This window comes from Manis javanica, chromosome 14 (assembly GCF_040802235.1).
Source record: "Manis javanica isolate MJ-LG chromosome 14, MJ_LKY, whole genome shotgun sequence".
Classification (NCBI taxonomy): Eukaryota; Metazoa; Chordata; class Mammalia; order Pholidota; family Manidae; genus Manis; species Manis javanica.
In genome coordinates, this window is record NC_133169.1 from 3,404,438 (window position 1) to 3,429,703 (window position 25,266).

The 25,266-nt window shown below is 46.9% G+C and overlaps 1 protein-coding gene across 2 annotated transcripts; it reads left to right on the top strand.

Annotated features, from left to right (window-relative positions):
• Nucleotides 1-519: 519 nt before the first annotated feature.
• ALDH9A1 (aldehyde dehydrogenase 9 family member A1) lies at nt 520-20,733 on the top strand. 2 transcript variants are annotated; one of them, XM_037023619.2, is made up of 11 exons: nt 520-717; nt 2,242-2,387; nt 8,834-8,963; nt 9,723-9,857; nt 11,123-11,319; nt 11,892-12,032; nt 12,913-13,101; nt 13,314-13,401; nt 16,005-16,146; nt 18,026-18,138; nt 20,016-20,733. In XM_037023619.2, the coding sequence occupies exons 1-11, from the start codon at nt 537-539 to the stop codon at nt 20,108-20,110; spliced, it is 1,557 nt and encodes a 518-aa protein (XP_036879514.1). In that variant the 5' UTR covers nt 520-536; the 3' UTR covers nt 20,111-20,733. The 2 variants fall into 2 exon arrangements, with proteins under 2 accessions (XP_036879514.1, XP_036879516.1); XM_037023621.2 differs by lacking the exon at nt 520-717 and adding an exon at nt 808-994.
• Nucleotides 20,734-25,266: the final 4,533 nt, after the last annotated feature.

A 25,266-nucleotide genomic window follows, 5' to 3' on the forward strand; every position in this document is an offset into this window, starting at 1 on the left:
TTTTAAAGTATTACTATACAGATGAAGAAATGGTGGTTTAACAGTGGAGTAACCCCCCAAAATAACATTCCAGGAACGCCAGTCCTCCGCCCTCTTTAGGCGGTGGGATCAGTGTGGGCTTCTAGGACGATGACGCGCAGACACGTGTCCGAAAACTCCAGTAAAGTGCAAAGCAAATATTGATCTGGAAGGAGGACCTCCTCCCGGATCCTGCTCCGCTGACAGAGGTTGTGCGTCCGTGCCCGCGTGGGGTTGTGCCGCGCTTCCGGCTAAGCTAGGGCTAGGCTTGCCCCGCGGCGGGGCCGAGCGCTGCCCCCGGAACTCTCCCAGGCCCCACCCTCCCGAAGGCCCCGCCCCACCTGGAGGCCTCGCGTCCGGGTCCCGCGACGCCCCGCCCCCCAGTGCCCTTCTCCCTCCCCCTCGGTCCGCCCTCCCGCGGCCCCGCCTCCAGGCCCATTTCTCCCCTTGACCCGCCCCTCGGCCCCGCCCTCCAGGCGCCCCGCCCCGCGGCGCTTGCCCCTCGCGGCTCCGCCCCCATGTCTCGGCTCGCGGGCTTGGCGGCGCTCGGCCCGGTGCTCCGCACTCTTCGGCCTGGTTCTGCCGCCGCCATGAGCACGGGCACTTTCGTCGTGTCTCAGTCGCTTAATTACCGCGGCGGGGCCCGCGTGGAACCGGCGGACTCCTCCGGCACCGAGAAGGCGTTCGAGCCGGCCACGGGTAACGGGCCGGGGCGGGGCCGGGGGCGCTCGTGTCCTCCGCCCCTCGCCGGAGCTACGGCGGGGGAGCCGGGATACGGGCGGGCGCGGGGCGCTCACACCTGTGCGCACCCGGAGCCGCGGCGCAGGCACGCGGAGGGCGCGCGGACAGCTGGAGCGCCGGGCTGCGTGGAGGGGCCCGGGTGGTGTCAGGCCCAAAGGGCAGCTCGGAGCCGGATGCGGAGGTCTCGCCGCCGGGGAGGCTTGACTGCCAGCTGCGCGCTGTGCTGTCTCCGGAGGTGCGCGGGTGCTTCTGATGAGCGCGAGGGAGCGCCTCGTTGCGGTCCCTTCGTGTTATTTCTGTACTTGAATCAGAATTGGCACTCACCCAGGGTTTGATGAGATGCCAGGCGTTGTGCTAGGCCGTGGACTTGCCCTGGTAACTCTGAAGATCGCGAGCTAACGAGGAAGACATTTTAGGTTGATTTTGTGTTTGTTTTGCGGGATTTTGTGTAATATTTGTGGGGAGAAAACTAGCTGTTCTGTACAAACCAGAATGCCTTGTAGCCACCGCAGTGAAACTGGATTTTCGAGAGACTGGAGAATTTAGAACTGACCGGTCACACTAAACCACAGAGCAACTTGTCAGAGCTGGAAGGGGACAGAGATGATCAGAGGCCTTTCAGAGGAAACACCTCTCTGCCCCCACCCCAGATTGATACAAAAGGGAAAAATTGATCTTTAATTACCTACAGTGTGTGGGATCATTAGCCACTGTCTTTACCAACTGACTATTCAGGTTTGTAGTGGAAACTGCCTGAAATCTCTGGAAAAAAACAGGAGTCCCAGAGTTCACGTGTGGGGCAACAAGATCTGCTGGCTTGACATGCTTAAAGAATTCGTGGTACAGTCACAACTCTTGAGATACACGTCTAGCAAAACTGAGCATTTCTTACTTATCACCCCCAGAATAAGGGTAGCAAATAAGACTGGAGTAAGAAGAGACTGGATTTTTTTTATATTTGAGAAAATACTTTTCAGATCTTTTCTTGATATTGCTGTTTATTAACCATATTTATCAACTATCAGTAGTATGATTTCACATACATAGAACATAGACCAGTGGTTTAAAATCAGAGTTCATAACTCAGGAAACTGCGTACTTTGAACTTCGGTTTTGCTGTACCCCTGAGATTCTCAGACATTGTTAAGGAGTGTTGCAAAATAATTGGTAGTTAATATTAGTAAAGCTAACTAGACATAGAGAGGCAGGGGTTCATAACGTGAAGGTCATGGTGTGCTTTGGGCAAAGGACAGGATCTCTCTAATTGTGTGATACAGTTAAGCACATTTTCCTGGAGAGAAGTCTGCAACTTGAATTAGATTCTTAAAGGGATCAGTGACTCCAAAATACAGTTAGTAACTGCTGGGATAAGGGTGGTCACTAAATCAAAGGGGATCGTGAAAAGGAAATTTAAATGCACAATACCTTATTTAAATGTGTGACACTAGTTTGAGATACCACTGACTTTCCTTGTCTTTATAGGCAGAGTGATAGCTACTTTCACATGTTCAGGAGAAAAAGAAGTAAATTTGGCTGTTCAAGATGCAAAGGCTGCCTTTAAAATATGGAGTAAAAAATCTGGCATGGAGCGTGGTCGAATCCTTTTGGAGGCTGCCAGGATAATAAGGGTATGCTTTAATTTATTCCTTTCGGGAAAAGTGCTCTTGCATTGCTCTGAGGGTTCTTTGTGACGATTTGCAGCTGGAGTTTGATGCACTATTCGGTTATATATTTTTTATGAAATTGAAAAATATTTCTGTATGCTCATGTTGACATATGAAACAAGCTTTCGTCTGTGATCCCCTTTTGGACCTTGGTTTTGTGGCATCTCTCTTGACGGGTCTTCTTTTCTATCTTCATTTGAGTTAAATGGATCCTGTGTAGCGGTCTCCATTTTTTTTTTTCTTTTTTAAACTTGTTTCCTTCCTGCATTTTTCCTCTTGATGACTCTTCTAAGTCTACTTTTCTTTTTTAGCTTTATTTTCTACTTGAATTGCCTGGTAAGATTTTATAGAGTCATAGATGTTCCCCTCTTTAAAAAAAAGTTAAGTTTTTTACAGTGTTAAAGAGCAAAAATAGTCAATGCTCATTACTGAAAATTAGAAGACGCAGAGAATACACACCCGAATATGAATCGTGAATATGTCTCTGGATTTCTCTCTGGCAGGACTGTGGTGATTATATCTCAGAAGAGTGTTAAGTCAGAGGCTGTAAGGTCTGAGAGTTCCCCTATTTGCAGGGGTATGTGCGTGCTCCCACAGGAGACACGAGGCTCTCTGGATTTGAGCAAGAGATGGTGTATGACTCCCAGCAAAATGCAGCAGCCGGCTCAGTACCTCGGCACTAGTTTTCTGTACCTCATTCCCCACGGAGTGACACAGTGAGAGCCAGTTATCCTGTTGCCTGCAGTGGATCTCAGCACAGGGGAGGAACCTGAAAATGGGGATCCCTGCTTCTGTAAGGAGTGTGGGCACATCTGCCATTCTCCCTCTGCAGAAGAAGATTGCTCAACCCTGCAAAGACTCCTCCAGGGTTGAGGAGGGAGGTGTCACTTGGTTCATTACCCTGGGACTTACTAAGCACAGGTCTCCAGGGACAGGAGGTAGGAACCTTCATGGCTCTACTTCTCTCCAGAGACCTCTGTCTTCAGGAAGACACTCTGCCCTCCAAGGGCTTTGCATTTTGCTCAGAAAGCCCACACCCCACAGAAATGTCAAAACACTCATGGAGAATTTTCTCCCAACAAAATATTTCCTCCTATTGTTAAAAATGTATTTGTGATTAGATTACCATGTACAAAAGTGAAAACTCAAAGCTCGTAATTTATTATTTTAATATATCACTTTGTCCTAGTGTATAAGCATTTAGGGTAGATATGTCGTCTTAAGAATTGTCCCCTTTATCATTATGAAAGTAACCTTTTTTATCTTGAATCATATCTCATAATATTTTTTCACTCTGAAATGCACTCTGATAATAATTTTCTTTTCCTTTTAACCCGTGCCCCGTTCCCTTCCATATTTATGTATTATTGTATTAGTCAAAAATATATTACTACCTTCATGCCCTTTGCCTGCCTTTATCTGAAATTATTTCATAACTGAACAAATCTCATCTGACCCCAGCCTTCACTCATGGCCCTCAGTGATTCTTTTTAGGATTTTTCTTGTTACTCAAGAACTGCAGTTTTTTTGCCCTTTCATTTTATACTACATGCAGTTATCTTTTTTTTTTTTTTTTTTTTTTTTTTTTTGAGAGGGCATCTCTCATATTTATTGATCAAATGGTTGTTAACAACAATAAAATTCAGTATAGGGGGGTCAATGCTCAATGTACAATCATTAATCCATCTCAAGCCTAATTCTCGTCAGTCTCCAATCTTCTGAAGCATAACGAACAAGTTAAAGAATTTTAGAATAAGGTAGAAATATTCCATATTTAGCCACATTTTTTTTTAAACCATTTCTTATGTTGTTCATTCCTTTGTATAGGTCCACCTTTCTATCTGGTATCATTTTTTTTCTGCTAGAAGAAACCTTTTAGCGTCTGTAATAGTGCAAGTTTGCTGGTGAGGTTCTTTCAGCCTTTGTGTGAAAAGAATTTTACTTTCAGTTTTGAAAGAATTAGAGGTATATACTTCTAGGCTGACTTTTTCTCTCCCAGTATGTTCGTTGCAGCACTGTCTCCTGGTTGTGTTGTTTCAGAAGAGAAGTCTGCTGCCATTCTTACTGTTTGTTCCCTTGTATGTGAGGCGTTTCTTCCTCCTCCAGCTGCTTCACGATTTTTCTCAGCCCTGGTTTTAAGCAGTTTCATTGTGGTATCTTTTAAGGCAGTTTTCTTCATATTTGTTTTGCTTGGGGTTTATTGATCTTCCTGAATCTGCAAATGTACGGTTCCATTAAATTTGGGAAAATGTTGACCATTGTTTCTTCAGGTGTTTTCTCTGCGCCCTGGTCTGTCTTCTCTAGGCCTCTAATGACACGCGCGCTGCGGTGCTTGAGCCCTCCTGTGGCTTACTGATGCTCTGTTCATTTTCTCCCCAGTTTTTTTCCTCTGTGTGCTTTATTTTGGATAATTTCCATTGTTAGGCCTCAGGTTCACCAAACTCTTTTCCGTAGTCTCATCTGCTGTTAACCCATCCAGGGCGGTTTTCATCTCCAGGAGTTCAGCTTGGTTCTTTTGGTTTCTCAGTGTATCGTCCACGTCTCTCCCTCACGTGGTCTGGTTTTCCTCTGTCTTCTTCAAAATACAGTTATCATAACACTTAATATCTTTGTCAACCAATTCTATTTCTGTCATTTCTGGATCTGTTTCTGTTGATTGGTTTTTCCTCCTGATGAAGTGTCATATAATTTTCCTCCTTTTTGCATGCCTGGGAATCTTTTAGCACTGGACATTGTGAATTTTATGTGTTGGATACTGAACATTTTTATACTTTAAAAAATATTCTTGAGCTGCTTCTGGGACACAGTGAAGTCACTTCGAATCTGTTTGATCTCGTGAGGCTTGCTTTTATGCTTTGTTAGGGCAGCAGCGCAGCTAAGTCTGCCGGTTACTTAACCTGACGCTCTGTGTCCTGGTGAGGTTTTCCTCACTGGGCTGGGGGGCACATGAACTGCTTCTGCCCCATGGGAGTTCTGGGGACTTTTTTTGCCTTCTCTTCTTTTTGGTTCTGTCCTTGGTCTGGGTGCTGTCCTGCCCGAGCAGTACTCGGACGCCTGGGGTTCTGGCCCTGCAGCTCTCCTCCCTCCCACCCAGCCTTGCAGACTGTAGCCCTCATACACTCCTGTCTCCTCCACTCACAGTATCTGTGGGGCCCCACGGAGCCCCCCGCCCCCCGTGAATGCCCCCCAACAGTGGGCTGCAGCGGCCGCGGGGCTCCTCTTGTTTGCTGCCCCCTCAGGGACCACTGTCCTGAGCCACCCGACGCCCAGTGTCTGAAAATTGTTGTTTCGTGGATATTATCTGGTGTTTCATTTGCTTAAGAGAGGGTAGATCTGGTCCCTGTTACTCCACCTTAGCTGGAAGCCTGCTGATTCCCAGGGAAAACGAACATGCTTTCTGTATGTTTTGTAGTCTGATGCTCTCCTTTTTCCCTTGAATCCTTTGTTGCTTTTACCAGATTATAAGGTCTTCTTGGGTGGCTCCGGTCATTGCTCAGTGGGAGTATCCTTACGAAAGCCGCTGTCCTTTGGCTTATAAGGAGAGAGAAATGTAATTTAAAGCTAGGGTAAAACTATTTAAATAAAGAACACACTGTACCTGGAGGTTACCCCGTGCCGTCAGCCTGCCCAGCTCAGTGGGTCCCCTGCACTGCTGCCGGAGTGACCTTCTGGACGTGTACGTTAGGTCAGGGCGCTCCGTCCCTCTCTCCTTCCTTCCTTCTTCCCTCCCTCTCTGCCTTTCTTCCTTTCTGAAATCGCCGTCTGTTGTGTTGGGTGTGAACCTTAGACTGTAATTGATAACCTTCCACGTTTGTTGAAACTTAGCATTGCTCTGCTGGGACAATTCCTGTCGCCTCCCGTTAGCACCCCTCACCCCCCAGGGAGAAGGGGAAGGCGGGTGGCCTAGGAGGACAGTGTATAGAAGCTGCTGAACGGGCGGGAGAGCAGAGTGAGGGATGCCAGAACGGGGTGTGAGGCCATTAAAGGGGAAACAAAGGCCCGTGTGTTGCCTGTAAGCAGGTAAAGGCCGCGTTCAGTTAGCGGCTGAGTTAGAACGGGTTAGCTTTTAAGAACAATTTGTAGGACATGCAGGGTGCTTTCCATACACAATTTTATTTAAATATCAGAAAAAATCTTGAAATGTAGCTGCTATTTGACTTGAAGGACAAATGAGGAAACGAACGGACTTGGGAATGTGACACGGCTGGTCTAAGGTCGTATCACTAGTGAGCGTGAGTGTAGGAGCCTCACAGCCGGCGACCTCTTTCCTCACCTCTGCCTCGTGAAGCTCAGGGCTTGCGAGGACTTCAGTGGGTGGCCTTTGCTCACACGGCTGTCTTAGGAAAGCCAAACGCTGGGACCTGCTGGGGACGATGAAGCGAAGGAGAGGCGAGGCGCCTGCCCTTTGCTGCTTGGTCCCCGTGTGGACACCTGGTCAAGTGAGAGGCGGGGTGGCGTGGAGGAGGACAGGGCCAGGTCCAAAGCGTGCTTGTCCCCAGAGGTGCTCGTTGCAGTAGCTGTTGTGCCGGGCGACTTGATGTAGGGATTCTCTTGGCAGCAGTAGGGGCTGTCTTCCCCTCCTCCCGCTGCCTCCTCCTCCAGGAAGGCAAGATCCCATCTCCTAAAGAGTATTAGCTCTCAGGATGGACTCCTTGGTCGCTTGTCATCAGGGGAGTGTTTTGATGATCCTTGTATGGTGTAACAAAAGGTCTCAAAATGATCTTTGAGAAATAGCCTTTTTTGTGAGGGTAGAGAATGATGGAATAAGACAGGAGGCATCTCAAAAGGCCAGCCAGTGAATTGAATTTCTGCCAGAAGTTGAAACCTTGTAACAGTCCTGAAAACTAATTGTCTCTATTTACAAAAAAGAAAACCTCAAGAGACTAAAACTTCATATTCTTAGTAACCATTCCAAGGCTTTGCAGTGATCATGAGCAGTTACTTCCTATCTGTGCTCTCTCTGCTAACTTGGAAGCCAACAGCATTGGACTTTGCCAGTTTAATGCTTTATTGTGTATTTGAAATGTAATGTGCTGATTCATGCATTTGTCCATGCTGCTTGTGAGCAGGTCCTTACTTTTTAGGACCTTGGTTCCCTCTTGCACTCTAGAAATGAAGGGCAAACCACCTAACAGTCCGTCACACCTTTGGTAAATTGTTTCATGTTAATCGTACTCAACAAATCCACGAATGGGGGTGAATTTATACCTGGTTCAGAAGTTAGGCTTGTTCTGGTTACCCTCTTTCCAGCAGTGTAACTGGGAGGACTAGGGAATAATTGTTAAGAGGTAGTTTTGGTGAGGATGGAATCAGGGAAGGAGAAGGTGAATTGTTGGTTCAAAAGGCATTTAATTTAGACCATGTTTGAATGTGAACAAATTATCTTCTGAAGGAATATTTCTATTCAGTAATTTATTTAGAACTTACAAATAAGCTCCTTGAAGGCAGACAATGGATCTATACTCTTTTCATAGTAATGAATGTGGAATGAATGAATCAAAACACTTTGTACCTGTGGTCTTTGTAGAAATACAACATGTCCAAATCACACTGTCAGACTCATTCCTGTGTTTCTTATTGGTCTTTATATCCCTGCTCCCATCTTTTCTGACATTTGTTCTGTAAATAGATGCTTGTGTTAATTTGTTTCGTTTTGCTACTGGTCAGCCTCGTGCTCATCAGTTTCAGTAAGAATGCTGCATCTTGTCAGTTTGATTGGTCTTCTGTGTATGTTCAGATACTCACTCTGTTGTTTATTTTAAATTGGATCCATAATAGGAAATATCTAGTAATTTAATTTTTTCATCTTTGGGACAAAAAATTATTTAGCTTTTCTTTTTAAGTATAATTCCCCAAACCTTTCTGTTCATCCGTGACCATTTCTTGCATCTCTAAGTTGTATAGGCTACAACAGAAAACAGTATTTAAGAAGAGAATTGATTAGTATAGAGCATTAGAAAATAATGATCTTATGATTTTAACATGCCGCATTTCTCTGGGTGAATTAAAGCCATGCATTAAATGCCAGTTGTGGGGCTATTTTATATAATTTCCCTAAGGAGAATTTTCTCTTACTGTATACATGCAGATGTACATGTACACACACACACACACACATTTATACATGTATACATTGTAACACTCACTCCTCAGAACATTCCTTTCCTAACTGACCTTGAAATGAGGAATTAGTGTTTAAACCCATGACAGTTAACTGGAGGGGAGAGTAGGACTTCAGATGAGCAGCCAGGTTTTATCTGTCTTCCAAATGTAACAGTGTCATTCCTTTTATATCCGTTTAAAGTGTCACTTGTTTCTGTTTTTAAAAATTGGGCAGTGTGTTCTGTTTGTTGAGTATGTTGGGGTACGTGGTGACCTGTTCGGGATCCCGTCTTCTCTTTCACCCAAAGGAGCGGAGGGATGAACTCGCCGTCATAGAGACCATCAACAACGGCAAGTCCATCTTTGAGGCCCGCTTGGACATTGACTCCTCCTGGCAGTGCCTGGAGTACCACGCAGGCTTGGCTGGGTCCATGGCTGGTAAGCCCGTGCCTGGCCGTTTGTGACCAGCTAACGGGGGCCAAGGAGCGGGTCCTAGTGGGGAAGAGGAAAGGTTTGGGGATTAAGAAGGGCCTGGGTTCTGGGTTTATCGCTCTGCTTGGGTGACCCTGAGGATTACTTCCTATTTAAACTGGAGATAATGGTTCTTATTCTCCTGAGTTGTTATAAGGATTAGATGAGATAATACATATAAAACACCTAGAACCATATCTGGGCCTTAGGCCAACTTGTTGAAAAAACAGTTCTTGCCAGAGTCACTGAGCATTTCATATTTATTAGTTTTATTTACCTATTTAGCAAAAAAAATTTTCTTTGACTATTTATGAAGTTTACGCCAGTTTATGTTGGATGGCTTGGCAGGGCCCAGGAGGGCTGTGGGGAGCCGGAAGTCCGAGGTTGGGGTCCTCAGGCCCTTCCCCTGCTGCTGCGTCTCGATCCCTCATCTCCATTTCATTTCATCTAACTCTTCTGTTAGATGCTTTAATTTTTAGAGAATTAGATTGTAGATTTTTAAAGAATTACATTAATCTGAATGAACATGGGTCTAAAGTGTAGACAGGATGGCTTGTGTGGAGGGATATGCGGCCGTGGCGTGTGAACGGCCAGTGACCCGGGCACGGGGAGGGCGCTGGGCGTGCTGGGGGCCGCGGGAGGCCGGACCGGCTGCCCTGGGTGCGGGTGCTGGGATCTCGCGCAGAGCGTGCTGCGTTCTCCCCTCCTCATCTGTTCTCCCCTTAGGCGAACACATCCAGCTCCCAGGCGGATCCTTCGGTTATACCAGAAGGGAGCCCCTTGGCGTCTGCGTGGGCATAGGAGCATGGAACTACCCTTTTCAGATCGCCTGCTGGAAGTCCGCGCCGGCTTTGGCGTGTGGTGAGAATGACTGGGGCCTCCGCTTGAGAGCCCTTCTGTCTCCCCGCCGTCCCCCCCCCGCCCCCCGTGTCTGTGTACACACACACGCACGTGCGCGCCACGTCAGAGGGTTGTGCAGGCTGTGCAGGCAGATTGTGTCTGTTTTATTCCCATTTTTATTTATTTTTCATTCTATAATGGAAGAAACAATTTTGGTCACACACAGAGGTCTTATTTTTACTGCCATATTGAATTAGATTTCTGCTACTTGGAGGTCCTGTCCCTCCCTGGACAAGAACTGTGGGCAGGAATCCCTGCGTGGGGAGCGGCACTAAGGACTCCATCCCGGCAGCAGAAGATAAACTTCCTTCTTCAGTCGCACCTTAAGAGAGGGACAAACAAGGCTTCCTTCCGTCAGAGTGACTGGCTGCTTGACTTAAGTTTTCACTTACTATTGAAGGAGAAGAATCTGGGGAAAAGAAGACTTGGTCTATCTTAGGAAAAAAACACACAGTTAAAAAAAGCGTTACTTGTAGTATTTGTATTAAAAAACAGTTCTTGCCGGAGTCACTGAGCGTTTCACATTTATTAGTTTTATTTACCTATTCAGCAAAAAAAATTTTCTTGGACTATTTATGAAGTTTACGCCACTTTATGTTGGATGGCTTGGCAGGGCCCAGGAGGGCTGTGGGGAGCCCGAAGTCCGAGGCTGGGGTCCTCAGGCCCTTCCCCTGATGTGCGTCTCGATCCCTCATCTCCATTTCATTTCATCTAACTCTTCTGTTAGATGCTTTAATTTTTAGAGAATCAGATTGTAGATGTTTAAAGAATTACATCAAGCTGAATGAACACGGGCCTGAAGTGCAAGCGAGATGGCTTGTGCCTACTTTGTGTTCCTTTCGCCGTTCCTGCGTGGGAGGCCCTGTGATAGAGGAGAAACAGGACTGCGCTGTGCACCAGCTCTGGGGATTCTCTTCGAGTAATTAGCCTGGCCTTCAGTTTCAGTTTTAAAAAAATGGGACTAATCACACCTCATTCATGTCAGCGTTGCAAGTGTTACATGAGATAGTAAGTGTGCAAAGCCTAGAAAGGCAGGTACTACTAGTTGAGTTTGTTTAATGAAAAAAACCCTGGTGGGAAGAACAAGATGCGTTTACTTATGAGTAACATTTCTGGCCCTGGAGTTGGTGAGGAAACAGGACGCAGTTGCGGCTCTTCTCGGCTCCCCCTCTCGTCTGTCCTCAGAGGGCGGCCGGTCTTGCAGTCTGTCTGTCTTGGTCGTGCAGGTAACGCCATGGTCTTCAAGCCGTCTCCCTTCACGCCCGTGTCTGCTGTGCTGCTGGCGGAGATCTACATGGAGGCCGGCGTGCCGCCTGGGCTCTTCAACGTGGTGCAGGGGGGCGCTGCCACTGGCCAGGGCCTGTGTCAGCACCACGACGTGGCCAAAGTCTCCTTCACTGGCAGCGTGCCCACTGGCAGGAAGGTGAACATGCAGCCGGGCGGGTTCATGTGAACAGCATCTAGAGGCGGCAGCTCAGGCCTGCCCAGAGTAGGCGTGGGAGGTCAACCTCCTGAGCTGATGCCGCCTTTACCACGCAGGGGGGGTCGTAGTACTATGGGCAAAGGTCAGGAGTGTGCAGGAGGCAGGGAGCCACTGAGGCGGCGGGCACAGCAGGTGGGTGGCAGGCCCGGTGTGGGGCAAAGACATTGTCACTCCCTGCTTGTGGGTGTGCCAGCCCCAGTGGCCACTATGCTCTTTGCGTCTTCACTCATCTGACGCTGACCTGCGCTCTGAGCTCCTTGGCCTCAGCACAGTAGCTGTGGTACAGAAGTGAGTTCCCTGTTCCCAGTGTCCAGTGCAGCTCTGCCGACTGCCCTCAGAGCTCTAGGAGAGAACTGCCCGTAGGCGAAGGGCAGAGTTAGGGGCAGCAGGCCGCCGGTCATACGTACAGTCATATAAGGGCGACTTGTATAGTCATACAAGGCTCAGGGTCTAGCTGACCTCGCAGGCGGTCTCGTGTGCCAGACTTCTGAATGTTCGTGTTTTTCTCTAAGATCATGGAGATGGCGGCCAAAGGAATCAAGCCTGTCACCTTGGAGCTGGGAGGCAAATCTCCGCTGGTCATCTTCTCAGACTGCGACCTGGGGAATGCCGTGAAGGGGGCGCTGATGGCCAACTTCCTCACGCAGGGCGAGGTGGGTGCCCAGGTGCATCCAACAGCTCTAAAGCTTCTTGCTGAGAAGTAATGTCAGGAATCCCGGGCCCTTGAGCCGTGTTCCTCACATGTTAACATTGTCGCCTTTATCAGTGTTTGTGTGCACATGCATGTTACTAAGCCTCTTCTGAACTGTGTGAAAGTTGCAGACGTAGACCCCTAACCTGTGCGCGGCTGTGTGTTCCCCAAGAGCAAGTGTCTTTTCTTGCACAGACACAGTGCACTTGGTGGAAACAGGAGCTTGATGTACTGTTTGCAGTCTAAGCCCTTCTTCAGTATTCGATGTTTGTTTGACTCATTCCCTTCTAGCAAAAAAAAAAACAACCCCACAGCTTTTCCTGTTTGGGGCTCTGGTCCGGGGAGGTGTGCTGCCTTCCACTGTCATACCAATTTTCTGTTCTGATAGCATTTGAATAGTATTTATGTTCATGTCTGTGGGAGGGTCTAAATAGTCATAATTAGTGGTTTTGGAGACAGTGACTGTGACATGCTCCGAGTTTGCACTACGCTCAAGCCCTCAGTTCTTCATCTATTTTTAGTCTTCAGCCCCTCCCACTGCGTCCTTTTAACACAACCAGCGTGCGCAGCTGATACGAGGAAGGAGAAGTCCTGTGGGTCTCTGGATCTACTAATGGCCTTAAGAAAATGTAAACAAACAAAAAGATCAGACTTTTATCTGCAATGGCAGACAGTGTACTTATAGGGTGATTTGCCCACATTTACATGTGATCCTATTCAGTATGGGAATAATTTTTACAAATGTAATTAACCTTTTAAAAAATAGTATACTGTCTCTTTCAAGTTTGAAGCTGTTGGATTTTCTCCTTCCTTAAACATATAAATTTGTGTCTGTCCTTCAGGTTTGTTGTAATGGCACAAGGGTCTTTGTACAAAAGGAAATTCTTGATAAATTCACAGAGGAAGTAGTGAAACAGACCCAAAGGATAAAAATTGGAGATCCCCTTCTGGAAGATACAAGGATGGGTCCCCTCATCAACCGGCCACACCTGGACCGAGTCCTCGGCTTTGTTAAGCTGGCAAAGGAGCAGGTGAGAAATAGGGAGACGGGATGGCCAGGGGAGGGCCAGGTAGGCTACGTGCTGTGGGCCTTTCCCCATGTTCACATCCACTTTGTTCTGCGTGTGTCCGGAACGGTGTTCTGCTTTGTGCTCGTGGCACAGACTGACACACTTAACATTCCAGGCATGCGTGTCAGAGTTCTGTGTTTAACTAGCATATGCATTCTCTTTTCCTTTGGCAGGGCGCTAAAGTGTTATGTGGTGGAGACCCGTATGTGCCGGAAGACCCCAAATTAAAGGATGGATATTACATGAGACCTTGTATACTAAGTATGTCCTCTTGTTTGTTTTAAACAGTTTGAGTTAAATGTCTGATAGAAAAGAACTCATACAATCTGCACATGGTGGAAGGCAAGGGTTGGCAAGTTCCCTGTGACCTCTGAAGCCCCCTGGGTGCCCCTCCTCTTGGGTGACCACATGTGTGTGTTTACCTGGGACTAGAACACCTGTTCGGGAAGCAGGAAGCTCAAAAAAATGAAAGCCCATGTTTGATAAAAAATTAAGTAGTGAATGTCATTTCTCAAGAAAGTTGGTGGAAAATGTGTTTTCTTTGAACTATATGTCATCAATATAATAAAACCAGTTTGTCAGTATGTTAATATGGTAGAAAATTAGGTAATTTAATAATTTTTAGCACCTCCTTTCAGTCTGAAAAATCTCCTGTTTTGGACAGCCAAGAATGTGGTCATCCTGCTGTCTGCCAACCCACTTCCCTGCTGCCTCGGGGGCGACGGTGTTCCAGACCCTGTTGCCATTCCCACGCTCTCCTTTGTCATTGTATGTGTTAGTAGCGCCTATGAAAACATTGTTAGTTTTGGGGGCCTTAGACACTATATATAGATTGAGTTCCGTTGTATGATTCCTTAGACCTTATCTGAAGGTAGGTTGAGCTGATTTTTCTCTAGGGTGACAGTGGTGTCAGTTTTCAACACTGAGTTATTGGATGCAGTTTAACCTTTAGCCTTTGCTAAAGAGCCACTGAGGCTTAAAAGCTGTGAACTGAACATCCATACCATGGATTAGCTTGTCGTTATCAAGTAATTAGGAAAAGCTTACATTTTTAAATAAAAGATATTGGTTAAAAAACCTGTTGTGCAGGTATTAACCTAAATCTATTAAACACCAAATGGGTGCATAAGAAAAAGAAGGGATAGTAATAGTGGGCTTTTGGATGCTGGAATTAAAGAGGATCTTTATGATACTTTGTGGTTTTCTGAACATTACAGATTTTCACACAGAGCATGTAATTTACTGTCAGAAAAAAAGGTTATTTTTAACCAGGCTGTGCACCCAGGCAAAGAACAAGGAGCTAACTACCTTAACTTTATTCTAGGGATTCCAGAAGCCTGGTTTGTGGTCTCTGACATCAATATCACTTGGAAAACTTGTTAAAAAAGCAGATTCCTGGTCCCTGCGCTGTGCAATTTGCAGAAGCCTGGCTTAGAGACCTGCCTTTTATTAAGCCCCCAATTCAAATTTATGCACTTTGAAGTTTGAGAATGATCTAGATCTCCAGGTTCATTTGCATAAGACTTGGGGACTAAAGTAGAGTGTTATGTTTCGGCAAGAACCTTTCCTTTCCCTGTATGTCAGCTGTTTCCTGATCCCCCCATCTCTCTGGCTCCAGCACAGGACTCCGTGCACGCAGAGCCTGTGTGCACTGTCATGTGTGGACGGCATTATCACCCAGCCTATGATAATGAAACACTGTCTAGGACTAGGTAATGAATTGTCTTGAGTAACTTAATATTCTGGCTAACAGTTTCCCTAAAAGTTATAATAGTAGATTACTAGTTTTCAGAGAATTAGAACCTAATCTATCCTCAAACAATTATTTTGTATATCTTTGGAGATAGCTTAGGTGTCCCCTAAGTGCGGTGTCACGTCCGGCTGAGCAGAGTGCTGTTCCCACTGTGTGTACACAGCTCTAATCCATCTGAAGAGATTTTAGAGTTGTCGTCTCTGCAGATACGTGAATACTCCGTTTTCAGACTTCGTCTGTGCAAAGCTGGCGTTTACAGTAGGGTCCTCCGGCTGTTTTTCTATCCTCTTGTTCACATGTACAGCACAACCCTGTGAGCGACATATCCCACTCCAGCACTGACATGTGTCCTCAGGTTCCTTGCACATAAATGCACCACTCTTGAGATTTGCTGGGGTTCAGTGTTGCACATCCAAATATATGAGCTTCCTTGGATATGCATATTTTAAAATGCCGAGTGAGAATTCAGTCATTTAGAACTTAAATCCTTTTTCATATGAACATCCCCTCAATTATTTCTACGTTTATGTTTTTATATAGGATTTTCTTTCTTTTACAAGACTGTTTCTGATTCTAATATCACAGAGTCATTAAGAAAATGTGGAAAATAATGAAATATTTATATGTGTAACATTTTAACAGATATTGGGACAATATATACAGTTAGTAGCTTTCAGTCAGTGTTTTATCACGAGCATTTACGTCAGTTTTCTTCAAAAGCATTACTTCTGGACGCTTCATAAAAGTTCGTCACTGGGGTGTGTGTAATTCATGTGATTCTCTGTCTGTTTGGGATGTTGAGTTTGTAGCTTCCAGTTTCCCCTGTTACAGGTTGTGATGAAAGGCCTTGTACGTACGTCCCTGTTCTCCTCATTAGCTGTTTCCTTACCATGAATTTTAAAAAGTGACTTTAGAATTACACAAAGGCTATGGCTCTTCAGTACGTATTAAGTTGCCGTGCAGAAAGGATGTTCCAGTTTATATCCACATTGGCAATGTCACTGAAATTTCCTCAAAGCTGTGTATTTCAGTTTACTGTGGACAAGAAGACATTTTCAAGTGCCAGGAGTAAGTCCTTCACTGATGCTTGATTTTATTGCAATGTTCGCAGCCGATTGCAGAGATGACATGACCTGTGTGAAAGAAGAGATCTTCGGACCAGTCATGTCCATTTTATCATTTGACACTGAAGCCGAGGTTCTGGAAAGAGCCAATGATACCACCTTTGGCCTGGCTGCTGGTGTCTTTACCAGGTGCGTGGGGAAGGGACACCCCAGGCGGCTTTGAGGGTATGGGGCTGCTGTGTCTGTTAGACACTTAATTGCTCGGATTCCCTCACTAGAGTCTGTCCTCACTGCATTTTCTGTTTTCTTCAGATAAAGTCCAAAGATGCCGAAGTACCTTCTCATAGTTAGCTCTGAATGCCTTCTATTGAGTTTAATTTGACCTATAAACATGGTTAATGAAAATTCCCTTTTTTCATTCATATAGTAAATAAATATTTAAAGGTCTGATTTCTGTCAAGTGTTGGGTTAGTTGCCTATTGAAAACATAGGTGTCAAGGAATTCAGAAACCTCTAGGCATATAAATACTGGCAGTATTCTTCAAAAACATGATTTTTAGTGGTTTTGTACAAGTTCCTAATTGGAATGGATTGTAACCCATGTAGGCATTTTTTAGGGTGTTTTCACTTTTAATTATTGTAAGTAATGTTGTGATTAATATCTTTGTACATAAACTGAGCCCCTATAATAAATGTAAAAAGTAATCGGGGAGCAAAATTTCTTTGAAAACGACTGCGTACTGCTGATGGTGCACAGACGGATGGCGCCGGCCGAGCGGGCAGCTTTCTAAGGCTGCTTCACTCTTGCCATTATGCTTTTTTAATGTGCAAGGTTAAATTGTGGGGGTTTTTTTTTTTGATGAATTTGGATCATTAAATTTATTTATAAATTTTTTCCCCTTTTTAAAATTCAAGTATAGTTGATACACAGTATTATATTGGTTTCAAGTAGACGACACAGTGCTTCACCAGTTGCCACGTCATTAAACCTCACGCCCCTAGAGCAGTTACTGTCTGGCCGCACAGGAAGATACTACAGAATCACCGGCTATATTCTCCATGCTGCACTACCGTCGCCGTGACCAACACCAACTTATATCATGATTAAGAATTTTTGTGCCCCTTTATGTCCTTCACCCTCCCCCACCCACCCACCCCAACCCCTCCCCATGGTAACCATCAGTCACTTCTCAGTGTCTCTGAGTCTACTGCTATTTTGTTCATTCTGTTCTGTTTTGTTTTTAGGTTCCACATATAAGTGAAATCATATGGTATTTGTCTTTCTCCACCTGGCTTATTTCACTGAGCCTAATACCCTCTAGCTCTATCCATGTTGTCCCAAAGGGAGAATTTCTTTCTTTTTCATGGCTGTACAATATTCCATCATGTATATGTACCACATCTTCATCCATTCATTTATTGATGGACACTTAGGTTGCTTCCGTATCTTGGCTAGTGTAAATAATGTGGCAGTAAACATAGGGGTGCACATGTCTTTTTTAATCAGGGATTTTGTTTTCAGGTGAGCTGTCTTTTTCATTGTTTTGATAGTGTCATTTACAGTACAAAATTTTTAAAATAATCTTTTATTTATTTTTTGTCATTTACTTTTGGTGTCATGTCTAAGAAGGCTTTGTCTAACACAGGGTCATAAAGATTTATTCCTGTTTTCTTTGAAGAGTTACATGTTCTGTGGTTTTCTCTGGAAACATTTATTTAAGTCTGTGATCTAGTTGAGTGAATTTTTGTATGTGGTATAAGAAAGGGATCTACCTTCATTCTTCGGCACATGGATATCCAGTTGTCCAATACTGTTGAAAAGACTTTTTCCCCAGTGCAGCGTTTTGACATCCTGTTGCCGCTCCTTGTCCTATAGATGCTTTTGGATGCAGCCATCTGTAAAACTTAAATCCTTGCCTATTTTGCCTGGATGACTCAAGATTTTAAAACACATTTTGAAGAAAAAAGAATTTATCAATGTTTTTGAGACCCTTAGAACTATCAGTCTAACTTCTGTTAATAGTGGTAGCCAAGGAAACTGAATAACCACAGTGTTTCTTTTTTGCAGGGACATCCAGCGTGCTCACAGAGTGGTGGCTGAGCTCCAGGCAGGGATGTGCTTCATTAACAACTATAATGTCGGCCCGGTGGAGCTGCCCTTTGGTGGATATAAGAAGTCAGGTGAGGTGCGGCACGGGGTGGGAGCCGACCCTGTGAGAGAGGTCTCCCGGGGTGTTGGTCACGGTTCAGTCCTTATAGACCAGATTCCTAAACCTGCCTTGTATCAGAATCACCTGGAAAGGTAAGTAGATTTCTGGTCTTCCCCAGACCCACTGCAGAGTCTCTGGGAATGGAGGCCAGGCATCTTCTTTTTAAAAAAGCTCTCCAGGAGGTTGTGACATATGTATCCCGGTTTGTGACCTCTTGATAGGTACCTCAGAAAGATTTGTCTTGTGGGTAGAGTTACTTTTCTTCACTCTGTGATCGCTGTAAGCATCAAGTCCCCCCCAAGCATCCACACTAGGGATGTTGGCCATCACCCAGAGTGGGGATTTTAAATTCAGTTCATGTAAAGTTTGGAAAGTAGTATTTCAGAAAGCATGTGATATATTGATTAGTTTTCCTAATTATGCCAAACTGATAAAATCCCTTCCTGTGACCTTTCAGTGAACCACAGTTGTTAGCCTCGCACTGGGTGGCATACGGGACGCTCCTAAGTGGAGGAGTGCCTCTCCTCTTTCCAGCACTCACACGTGCGCTACCTTGACATGACGGATCTATGCATCCAGGGTGTCAGGGTGTGGGGCGCTGGGTGTACGGCCAACGCCTTGAGGCTTGTTGGAGTCTGTGGCCCATAAACATCCACCAAAGTCCCTGGCTCTTCTGCGTGGAAAGTGGTTTGGGCTTTGTCAAGGCACCATTCTAAGCATCCAGCCCTTCGTTTCTTGGTAACTTGATGGCATTGGCAGCATTGGCAAACAAACCCTGATGGGTGCCGATGAGATGAGGGATAATTTCACAGTGTTGTTTGGCATTTAGTGTCTGGCATTCCCTAGGCACACTCCCACATTCCTCTCCGTGAGGTGCCCACAGGAACTGCCCTCACAGGCACCAGTGCAGAGTGGGCCCAGGCGCTGTGTCACTGGTGCAGAAGCCACAGAGCAGGGGGTCCCTCGTTAGGCATCTGCGGCCTGGGCCTCGCGGGGCCCTGTAGGCTGGCTTTCCCTTCCTCACCCCAGCCTTTGGCTCACTGTCCTGGGCATGCTCATGGGGGATGAGGGACAGAAAGGCGGCAGGCCTGCGGAGCAGCACCAGATCTCACGGCCCACGCGGCTCTGTGCTCAGAGGTACCGAGAGGAACAAAAGGCGGGGCGAGGCCCTGCCAGGGCCTGTGTATGTGTCACCTTTTGAGTGGTACCTGCTGGAGGTGTATGTTTTTGGGGACTTGGCCCTGCTCTTTGGAGGTGGAGCCTACCTAAGTCTGGGGCAGGGTGGCAAGAAAGGCCAAGTGTGGGATGCTGTCCGTAACCTGGTAGTTGGGCAGTGTCCTGGGCTTTGGGTAATCTGAGCGGCCTCGGGTCTCCTGCCCCCCAGTGGGCGGGGCGTGAATAGCAGGCCGCTCCTACAGACTTAGTGTAAGAGGTTAATAAGCCCGTTAAGGAGAGTTAGGTTTTAAGTTAGCACCAACCTCCAAAGGTCTCAGTGGTGGTTGTAGAGACTTTAACTCTTCGTAAGAGTTCAGTAAGTTAAATAACTGCCTTAACTGATAAGAAAGTCAACACTCTCAGACCTCCACCCAGAATAGTGGATACCTGAGTTAAGATTCAGACCGGTAAGAAGTGAGACCTGGATTTCCTGTCTCCATGCCCGAGGGGCAGTTGCTCCCTCCCCCGACCCCTGCCCAGCTCTGCAGCTGGTAATTACAGCTGGGACTTCATCCCGGAACCTTTCGGCTCTGGGTTCTTCCCCGGCCGCGCCAAGTGGTGTTTGTGTTTGAGGGTCACTGACTTGAGACTGTTGCACTGACGGCTCGTTGTAACCCCTTCTCTTCCTTTCAGGGTTTGGCAGAGAGAATGGCCGTGTGACAATTGAATATTACTCACAACTGAAGACCGTATACGTGGAGATGGGGGATGTGGAATCTGTGTTTTAAAAACGTGCAGCGAAGCCAGTCAGCACGGCAGGCTGTGGAATAATGAGTCTGCTTTCTGCATAGAGGCAGTTCAACTACATACCATTTAATTCCAGAATTTTGATCAGTCAGGATAAGAGAAGGGTTCAGTGTTATTCTTCTTCTCTCAGTAATTTTACTAATTCAGGATGTGCATAAGTGCCTTTTACCTGCCAATCAAGGAAGTTGTGTTTTCCTCAAAGCAAATTTCTGTGAAATCTTTACGAGCTAGTAACACACTCGAGAAGACAGAGGGGCCAGGCTTGTACTTCTTCCAAACTGGACCCAGGGCCGGTACTCCTTGTCTGGCTTACGGTAAACAGCTTGTTCCTGGTGGGACTTGTCATTCCATTGAAAAAGCTGACAGTTGGCTTAGAGAAGGGGATTAGGTAACAGACAGGGACAGATTCTGCTTGAATGTCAACGTGCCAAACCAGGTACTGTTTCCCCTTGGTGCTGTGGTGAGGAAGCAAAGGACCCCAGCACCCCGTCTCCAGTCCTTGAAGTACAGCGAGCTCTTTATGTGAGGAGAATTACCTTTTAAATGTACAAATTGCATGCTACTGTAGTGCACTGAAATGAAATAAATCACACTGTTAATCTTTTCAGTTTGATGTTTTGAAACTAAAATTTCAGGGTTATAGTTGGACACAGGCTAGGGCTGAAGATCGCTAAACCAGGCCCAAAGTGGGGTTGGTTCTGTGCAGCCGAGTCACCAAGCCTGAGCCACCGCCTCACCTGGCTGCACCTGCAGCCTCCCCCAGGAATGTGGTCAGTCAGGAATGTTCTGGCCACAGGATGTGGTCATCTGTCCCTGAGCCTTCCCATCCCCAAAGATGGATGAGGCGATCTGCATGCTGCAGCCCCCTGCTCTGCCCCCAGGGGAGGGTGACCTGGCCTGACCAGCCCCTTCCTTTCTTTTGCGAATAACTTCTTGCCCCTCCCTCCCCACCTGCCATTCCTGCCAGTAGAAACCTTCCATTCTGTGCAACTCAGCCGAGCAGTTCTCTGCTTGCTAGAGGGGATGTTGCCCAATTCATGAATCGCTTCCTAAAGTAAATTGGATCTTCAAATCGAATTTTGTTGAATTTTGTTTTTTATAGCAAGGTGAATGTATAAGGGAGAGGATTTGGGCTTCTTTGCAGTAATGCACAAGGGTGTTCTTAAGCTGCTACGATGAGCTCTCCATGGCCTGGTGAACCAGAGGGCTCCGTGGGCTCCCACCCTGGTGGCAGCACCTGCCCTGGACCAGCTGCCACATCATGGGGGACTTGGGAAACTTGCAGGGATCCTCGTCCTGCCCCCCACTCGTGGTGCTGCCGATTTGCACAGAGGTCACGTATGTGAGACTGAGCAAGGCCCATAATTACCCGCCTCAGGGGTCCTTGTGCGACCTACCAGTAGGAGCTGCTGGAGGAAGACGTGTTCTGGCAGCTCCTCCAAAGAGAAAACAGCATTTGGCTGCCCACTGCGATGCTGCTGCTCATCCCTTCTCAGCTAGTCCGCTAAGCCTAAGGGAGACAGTCGCCCTGATTGTCAGGTGAAGGAATAGGACTGGGGATGCCTGTCACAGCTGGGTCATCAGCTGAGCAGCAGGATTCGAATCCAGGTATGTGGGACCTTGCTTCTTAAGGTTTTAACTCAGTGTATAGTCTTCTGTGACTGCTGTAACCAGCTGCCCACAATTAGGGACTTGAAAGCAACAGACGTATCGTCTTACAGTTCTGGGGGTCAGAAGTCTGATGTGGTTTCACTGGGCAGAAACCAAGGTGCTCCAAGGCCCTGCTCCCTCTCGAGGCTGTAGGAGAGGATCCTCTCCCCTGCCTTTTCCAGCTTCTAGAGCGGCATCCCTTACGTCCTGTGGCTCCTGACCCCTTCCTGTCATTAAAGCCAGCAGGTCAGCATCTTTAAATCTGTCTCTCTCACTGCCACCTTCCTCTCTGGGTCGTCAAGTCTCCCTCTGCTTCCCTCTTACAAGGACACTTGTGATTGTATTTAGGGTCCATAGAATGGTCCATAATTGTGTCATGTCAAGATCCTTAATCATATCTGCCAAGTCTGTCACATAAGGAACATTCACAGGTTCCAGGAATTAGGAGATGGACATATTTTCGGGGGTAGTGGAAGTCAGCCTGCTGCAGCCAGCATGGTCCACAGTGAGTTCCAGAAGATGAGCTGTTGTATTTCAAAATTTACCTGGACCCAGAACCTTGTTTTTTAATGAAGCATCTTATGAGAGTAATGATAGGCACTAAACACACTTAAGGAAATGTGACTTAGCCAAGAGGCCAGGCCTTGCTGTAATTTGGATGAAGTGTCATTGAGCTAGATTCTGGAATCTTCTTTTTTCTCTCCTGCTATTTTGATTCTTTGGAAAGTTAAGCAGAAGGCACCCTTCTTTCTCCTTCCCCCATTGACTCGTACCCCCAGAGGTAACTACTGTTAACATTTGGGCACACATCTTCCCTAGGATTTTCTTGAAGGAATTAACTGCTAACCCAGTATCCTGATAGGGCCACATATGGACAGACTGAACTCGTGCCCTTTTGCATTGAAGATCTCTTTGGTCAACAGATTGCTGTGCTAAAGGTGTTGCCAGAAGCTTTTTGGAATTGTATCACTTCAAGGAAAAAAGAAAGCAAGTCTCACGCCGGCTCATTCCTTTGCAGTAAATCACCCAGAATCCTCATCTCTCACTTGGCTTTTCGGTGACCCATGCAGAGGCAGTGCCCTATGACAGGCAGCCACTGAGCCCTATATTTCTTCCAGCTCCCCTTTTTTCTTACTCCACAAGATCCTCTTGCTGCCTGTGGCGGGAATCTGGCAGGAAGAAAGTTGGTTGAAGTTCACGGACACCACCCCGTGAAGCCCTCCTGAGGAGCACGCTTGCCCGCCTCTCCCAGGGGCAGGGTCTCCACGCCAGCATCTCGGACATGCCTCGGTTCTGAGTTTGGCTTTCCTCTGATATAAAAATGATTCCTTGGTTTTTCTTACCCTTAAAGACATCTACATCTTTATCTTTATTTTCAGGATCTGAAGGGGAAAAAGTCAGCAAAGGGGAAAATGTGACCAAGCCTTAGCAGTTAAATGAAGTGAAAAATACAGAACTCAGATCAGCAATTATCTTTTTAAAGCGAATCAGAATGCAAAATGCAAGATGCTTGTGCTCTCTCTAGATCCCACTGTGGCTTTTGACTGCAGTGAGAACAGAACCAGCCCCTCCCTGCGGCCTCTGTTCTCTAACTTCATCTTCTCTCACTCTGCTGGGCTGTCCCGGCCTCAGGAAGCTCCCCTTCTGTTCCCTCTGCCTTGGGGCTCCTTAAAGCCAAAAGCTACAAGTTCTCCTTAAAGCTGAAGCAGCCACACACCCCTTATCCCACTAACCTGTTTTATTTATTTCCAAGCATTTATTGCTATTTGAAATTGCGTGCTTCTTGCATCTTCAACTAGAGTGTAAACTGTAAAAGCCGGAAGTGCCCTGCCCTGGGCTCCCAGAGCAGTCAGGGTGAGTGACGGGTCAGAAGGCCGGGCTAGTGTCTTGCTCATCAGGCGTACAGAGCCTCAGTTCCCACCTCTGGCCTTGGAAGCAGAGCCTGCCTTTTACAAGGTCCCCAGGGGATTCCTGGGCACAAGTTGGCACGGGCTGCTCTTAGGGCAGTGGTTCTCAGCTTTGGCTGCACATCAGGATTTAGTGGACAGAAAAGATTGAGAACCACTGCTTTACCGCTTTGTTATCCCAGCACAGTAGCCACTAGGCACACATAAAAATTTGGCTTTTTAGTTGCTCTTGCCACACTGCAAGTGCTCAGGGCCACATGTGGGGCATGGCTACTGTACAGGACAGCACGGAGGTACAATCTGTCCACCGTGTCAGAAGGTACTGCTGGACGGCGCCGTATAAGAGGGAACTAAGAGGCTGTGGTTTTCCAGTGAGTGAGGAGAGGACCTTTGGGGGCAAGTGCCCTAGGGAGGAAAAAGGAATGAGGCTAGGCTGGTTGCTGACTTCTGATGAACGATATCTCCCCAGCAGGTGGCCCCCTGCTTCCTCCAGTGCTGGAACCTGGGCTGGCCCATGGCCATGGGGCATTGTCATGCAGGAGCTGTCGTTGGAGCCTCAGGAACCTTACACAGTAAGTGTGGTCGTTGTTCCCAACTCACAGCTGGGCAGGCTGAGGCTCGGGGACTAATAAACTTGCCCCAGGCACACAGCTACCTGCAGGGGGCGTACTTGAGGTATGGTGTGGTGCAGTGAAGGACTGCATGATTCTCCTATTTCCATCTGTAACAAAACCCAGAGTGCGTTCTGTGTAGAAGCAAACCGGCCCTGGAGCACGCGCTGCGGTGAGGGGTAGCTGTACTTACACCACGTGTTTTCCATGAGAGAATTTAACAGAAACTAGCTTGTCAGACTGAGTTATTCTCAATTGCAGCAATCTACAAGTGGATTCTAATGAGCCCTAGGGTGCCTGCAAAGAGCTGTTTGTGGGGGAAACAGGGAAATACACAGGCAGAGCTCTGGGCTCCCCGTTTCCATCAGCACACTTCTGTGTTGGGGATCCTCATAAAACTCCATTCGAGCCTACTGTATGACAGCACAATGGCAGAGATGGGCCATGTCACTCTGGGAAGCTCCTCCTGTTAAAGACCTCAAAGGCGAAAACCCACCTTTGTCCCCAGCCCTCTCCTGCCGCGCTTTGCTGCTGCTGCCTGTAGGGACCCCCCTCCGCCAGTGTCTTCAGAGATCTCTCACCACCCCCACCCCCCAACCACCACCATAACCCTAGCTTATTACAAATTAAACTTATTTTTTCAAGTCAGGACCAGTAATACCCTGCCATTCATCACAACCATCATTTCATAAAGGGACATTTTAATGCAAAAAAGGATACAAGTTAAAGCTTGATGGGAACAGTCCTGATTTTCCTTTACACTGCTGGAAATTTCTCCCAAACCGAGCATAGACTGATGTAGCCCAGCCTCCACATCGAATGTCTGGAGGGAGCCAGGTGGCCACTGGGCAAGGCTCACCGTCTTCAGTGGCCACCCCGAGCGTTCTGAGCAATTGTGGAGTACAATGGAAAAAGCACGGATTTTACAGTCGGGCCTCGGCTCAAATCCTATCTCTAGTCCTCGCAGGC